General features: G+C 57.2%; 3 protein-coding genes across 3 annotated transcripts; 2 read left to right on the top strand and 1 right to left on the bottom strand.

The window, feature by feature from the left end:
• Positions 1-544: 544 nt before the first annotated feature.
• SPRG_04552 (hypothetical protein) lies at positions 545-924 on the top strand (the record flags this gene model as incomplete). The annotated part of the gene is made up of 2 exons (XM_012343471.1): positions 545-647; positions 698-924. 2 exons carry the CDS (start codon positions 545-547, stop codon positions 922-924), a joined length of 330 nt encoding a protein of 109 aa, XP_012198861.1.
• Positions 925-1,321: 397 nt separating this feature from the next.
• SPRG_04551 (hypothetical protein) lies at positions 1,322-2,836 on the top strand (the record flags this gene model as incomplete). Its single annotated transcript, XM_012343470.1, has 1 exon — positions 1,322-2,836. The coding sequence occupies one exon, from the start codon at positions 1,322-1,324 to the stop codon at positions 2,834-2,836; it is 1,515 nt and encodes a 504-aa protein (XP_012198860.1).
• Positions 2,837-3,173: 337 nt separating this feature from the next.
• On the bottom strand, positions 3,174-4,136 carry SPRG_04550 (hypothetical protein; the record flags this gene model as incomplete). The annotated part of the gene is made up of 4 exons (XM_012343469.1): positions 4,075-4,136; positions 3,791-4,010; positions 3,593-3,733; positions 3,174-3,548 (listed from the first exon to the last, which is right to left on the bottom strand). The coding sequence occupies exons 1-4, from the start codon at positions 4,113-4,115 to the stop codon at positions 3,174-3,176; spliced, it is 777 nt and encodes a 258-aa protein (XP_012198859.1). The 5' UTR covers positions 4,116-4,136.
• Positions 4,137-4,325: the final 189 nt, after the last annotated feature.

Genomic DNA, 4,325 nt, shown 5'->3' with positions numbered 1-4,325 from the left:
GATCGACGAGCAGCCAGTGCCAAGAGAGGCTGGAAGATGACGCCTCTTGGTCGCGCGCGCTTCGGTGGCTGTGTTCAGCCCCTCGCGTTTGTAGTATGTCCTGGGCCAGCGGAGGCAACCCACTTCCGGTTTGGTTCCGTCTCGCTGGCTTGCCACGTCATCTCCTTTTTGCTTGGTTCCTCTGCTTGGTGCTTGCAATTGCCAGCGTGTCGGCCAGCGTCTGCAGGACCTCGAGCACGAAGCGATGCTCTGCAGCAACTGGAAGCTGCCGCTTGACTCGCTTGACTTGCACAAGAGGTAATGGCGCTGTGTCCCATGGCGACGACGACAGCATGGACGCTCTCGCGTGGCTCGACGAGTGGAAGAGAGTGCGCTCCGTCTACACGGACGCGGCGAATGAACAGCCGCATCTGCAACGTCGGTCGACACTGGACCGAGCTCGAGCCCATAACGTGCGTGGTTCAAACGAGCTCTCGTCGCTCGTCGAGGCCGCTACGACACCCGATCCGCTCGATCACGATTGCTTGCAACCAGAGCGACACTGATGTGCTTGCGACATGGGCTCGTCGGCTCGCCTCGGGTCATGTCGCTTCAGTCGGTCATTCAATTCGACGACACCGAGATCGGTCTGCAAGATCTCCTGAATCGTCACGTGTTCGGCGTGGAGCAAGCAAATGAGAATCTCTCTGGGTGCAAGTCCCCATCATGGAGCGCGCAATTGTCATGACGGCCTCGACGATCGCTGCGTCAGCGGGAGTATCACAGACGTCGACGACCTCGATCTTCGTGCAGAGGCGCATTCTCGACATCAACTGCCACCGGTTCTCTGCGTTCACTGTGTCGGTCGCCTTGACGTTGTGGAGTGGCGTCGCGATCCCGTCACCGCCGCCAATCCAACGCAAGGTTCTCGAAACGAGCCTCTAGGGATGGTCCCGGTCTTGACGCCAACGATTTAGCTAACTTGGTATCTCCCATTCATTAGTTGATCGGGACGAGTGACGGCGATAGGTCGTTGCATTCATGTTATGCTGTGTCTTGCTCTTGGGCTTTCATACGTGGTCTCACCAACACCCAGAAAGCCTTCGTGGTCGCAGTCACCGCGCCGTACTCGAGAGCCCAGCGTCAAGCAGCCGACAGCCGACGACAAAGCGCCCAGCGAACGTCGTCGGCTGCGATGGTGCCTATCCAATCACTGTTTCTGAGCGCGAAAAATCTGATGATGCCAAGTGAAAATTGAGAAAATACACGACGGTGTTTCCGCTTGTTGAGATTGAGTTTGAGGGAGCATCTATCATCAGACCAGAAAGCAATCGAACAGACGATGAGCAGCCGCAGCAGCCAGCGCCGGGCCGTGGCCATGCCGACGGCCTTGGAACTGGACCATATCCTCATTGCCCTCATCCAGTGCATGGCGACGCCTTCGGACGTCAAGGCCTTCCTTGAGGCGCTCCCAGCCTCGGCGCGGAGTGCACCGCTGGCCGCGCTTCACGAGCTACTGCAAGCCCCGCAGCGTGCTGTGGAGGATCGTCAGGCGCCCGAGCAGCAAGCCATGGACAGAATTTGGCCTCTGCCGCATCTCATGGAGCTCACGTCCGCTGCGAAGCGTCTTGCGCTTGCTGCAAAGGCGGTCTTTCCTGCGGTCCTTACGAACAATGGCAGCCCGCCCGAGGACATGGACGCCGTCGCGTGGCTCGACGCATGGAAGGGCACTGTCACGGAGTACGACCACTTCGATTGCGACGATGATCACGAATTGACGCGTCTCTGCAACGTCCCGCGCCAATGTACCAACCTCAAGGTTGTCAACGTGGTTGATTGCAACGATGACGCAGCGGTCCTCGAGGCCGTCATGGCAACCGCGCGATCCATCGTGGTTACTTGCTCACAGAGACGTGCAGCTTTGCGTGCGACACTGGCACGCTGGCTCGCGTCAGGGCACGCGGAGCACTTGTCCTTCAAGGCGATCACTCTGTCCGATGACGTCGGTGATCACGACGATGAGTCTGTGAACGAGTGGCTGACTCAGCTGCTCGCGCAGCCTACCACGCTCTCGAGCCTTAAGCTTACTATCCACGCCGACGGTACCCTTGGCCCACTCGTCGCTGTCGTGCGTTCGCTTCCGCAACTCGTGAGCTTGCGCATCGAGCATCATACAGACTCGGAGACGGCTACAGTGCTGCAGCTGCTGCATCAGCTCAACACGACGCAGCTTCGGTCGCTCCACCTCGACGGCAGCTTTGCATGCAGTGTCGATGCTCTCTTCGGCATGCTTGCGTCGCTCACGGCGCTGGAAGAGCTCGGGATCACGAAAGCTCGCATCTTGAACCCGCGGTTCAAAACCGGAATCGCATTGACGCTTCGGCGCGTCGAGCTCACCAAAATGAGATTCTCGATACCTGCGTTGCGAGGCTTGTTGGCGCACGTGGCCCACCTCGACGAGTTTTTATGGTACGGGTTCTCGAGTTCAACTCCTCCGCTCGAGAACATGGCGCCATATTTGCGCAAGTGGATCCAAGGTGGCGCTCGAAAGATTGCTTTTGATGAGTGCGTCATTGGTGACGAGGGCGCGTTCCATCTCGCGGAGATGTTGCTTCGTACAACGAGCTCTGTCGGCGCCGTCGTCGACATCAACTGCCTCGAGTTGTCGGCGCATAGCTACGTCGCATTGGGCGAGGCCCTTGCGTCGTGCAGTGGCATCTCCATCGCGCTGCCGCCGCCGATCGAACGCAAGATGGTCGAGGCGCAGACAAGACTGGGCTCCATCAAGCACCGCTACGACACCGTATACGGTCGCCATCGTCTCGTGCTCGAGAGCCACGCGATGCCAACGATCTAGCTTCGTTTACGTAACTTTTATAATTGAATTCTTGAGTTGATTGGTCCCGTGCGAGTTATTATGCTCAGTTGAACGCTAGTAGCTCGTTGCATTCGTGTCTTGCTGTGGCTTATAGCAGCATTAGCTCACGTGGTGGCACGTCATGGACTGCAACTGTTGTTAAAAGTCATTCGAGTACCGGAAATTGAAGCGCCGTTGGCGCAACCACGACAGCTCTCGATGGGTTCCAGGATTAAAGACGTTGTACATTTTACTTGTCCTGCGTACTCCGCTGTCCAATTCGTTGCAACTTTGGTTGCTAGATACATTATGCCGTGGCTTATTCCATGTTTTCTAGCTAGTCTTGCGTCGTGAGCGCAGCGGTGTCGTCGTCGTCGTCGGCAGACACTTTGAGGCGCTTGTTGGACGACTCGACCGACGCCAAGACCGACTGGCTCGCGAGCGCGCGGAGCTTCTTCTTGTGGCGCTTGCCCTTCACATGCAACGCAACATCCTGGTCACTCAGCAGCTGGAGCCCGCACGCGTCGCAGAAAAACTGCCGGTTCAAGACGTGGCTGTCGTCGTAGACGCGGTCCGGCGCATTGGGGCCCACCGACACGTCCAGCTCGGACGCGCGGGCAGCGTACTTGGCCGTGTACTCGTCCAAGTACTCGCCAAGGCCAAAGAGTGCAAACATTTCCCGGTTCGACTTGGTCGCTGCAATGTCGGGGACCTAAGTATCAGTGTATCAACTGGATCGTTTGATTGGTTTGGTACCGTGACGTGGTCGTACGGCAGCACGACCGACGGCGTCTCGAGGTGGTTGACCTTGGACGGGAGCATGCGGCTAATCGAGTACTTTGTGTTTTGGAACACATTGTCTGTCTCGGCCGCGACCTTGAGAAACTCGCGAATGTTCTAATTAAAAAAAACAATCCATTCCGCGTCTGAAACTACGAAGCACAGAGTCCATACCTCGGTGTAGGGCAGAAGCCCCTCTTTGCGAAAGCACGACGCATTATGAAGGGCGCCGCGCGCGATGAGGACGCCTGAACAGCCCGTCTCGGCGCGCACGCGGGCAATGTCTTCCTGCGTGTAAATGTCGCCGTTGGCCAGGACGGGCACATTGAGCGCCGACGGAAGCAACGGCAGCGCGTCCCAGTGCGCGTCATCGCAAGGACGTTCGTGGGGTTGTCTAGAGAGTAACGAAATCATAAGACATCCGAGAATGGAAGCCACTGCATCGAAGACGAACATACCGGCAGTGGATCGCAATGGCCGCTGCGCCCGCTTGTTCCATGCTTTTGGCAAAGTCGATCTTTTTAGGAATTTCAGGTTGGAAACACCAGATTTGGATGCGTACCGTCGCGCTCGGACTGTCTTTGATGCGGATCTTGCACGACACGGGGATATTGAGGTTCCGACGCAGGGTTTTGATAATCTACCGCACGAAATTACAATCAAATATGAAAAATCAAATCATTGCGTGAAAATGCGTCGTACGTCCGAA

The sequence above is a fragment of the Saprolegnia parasitica genome, assembly GCF_000151545.1.
Source record: "Saprolegnia parasitica CBS 223.65 unplaced genomic scaffold supercont2.13, whole genome shotgun sequence".
NCBI classification, from domain to species: domain Eukaryota; phylum Oomycota; class Saprolegniomycetes; order Saprolegniales; family Saprolegniaceae; genus Saprolegnia; species Saprolegnia parasitica.
The sequence above is the reverse complement of the archived record's forward strand: the minus strand, read 5'-3'. Positions and strand labels throughout refer to the sequence as shown.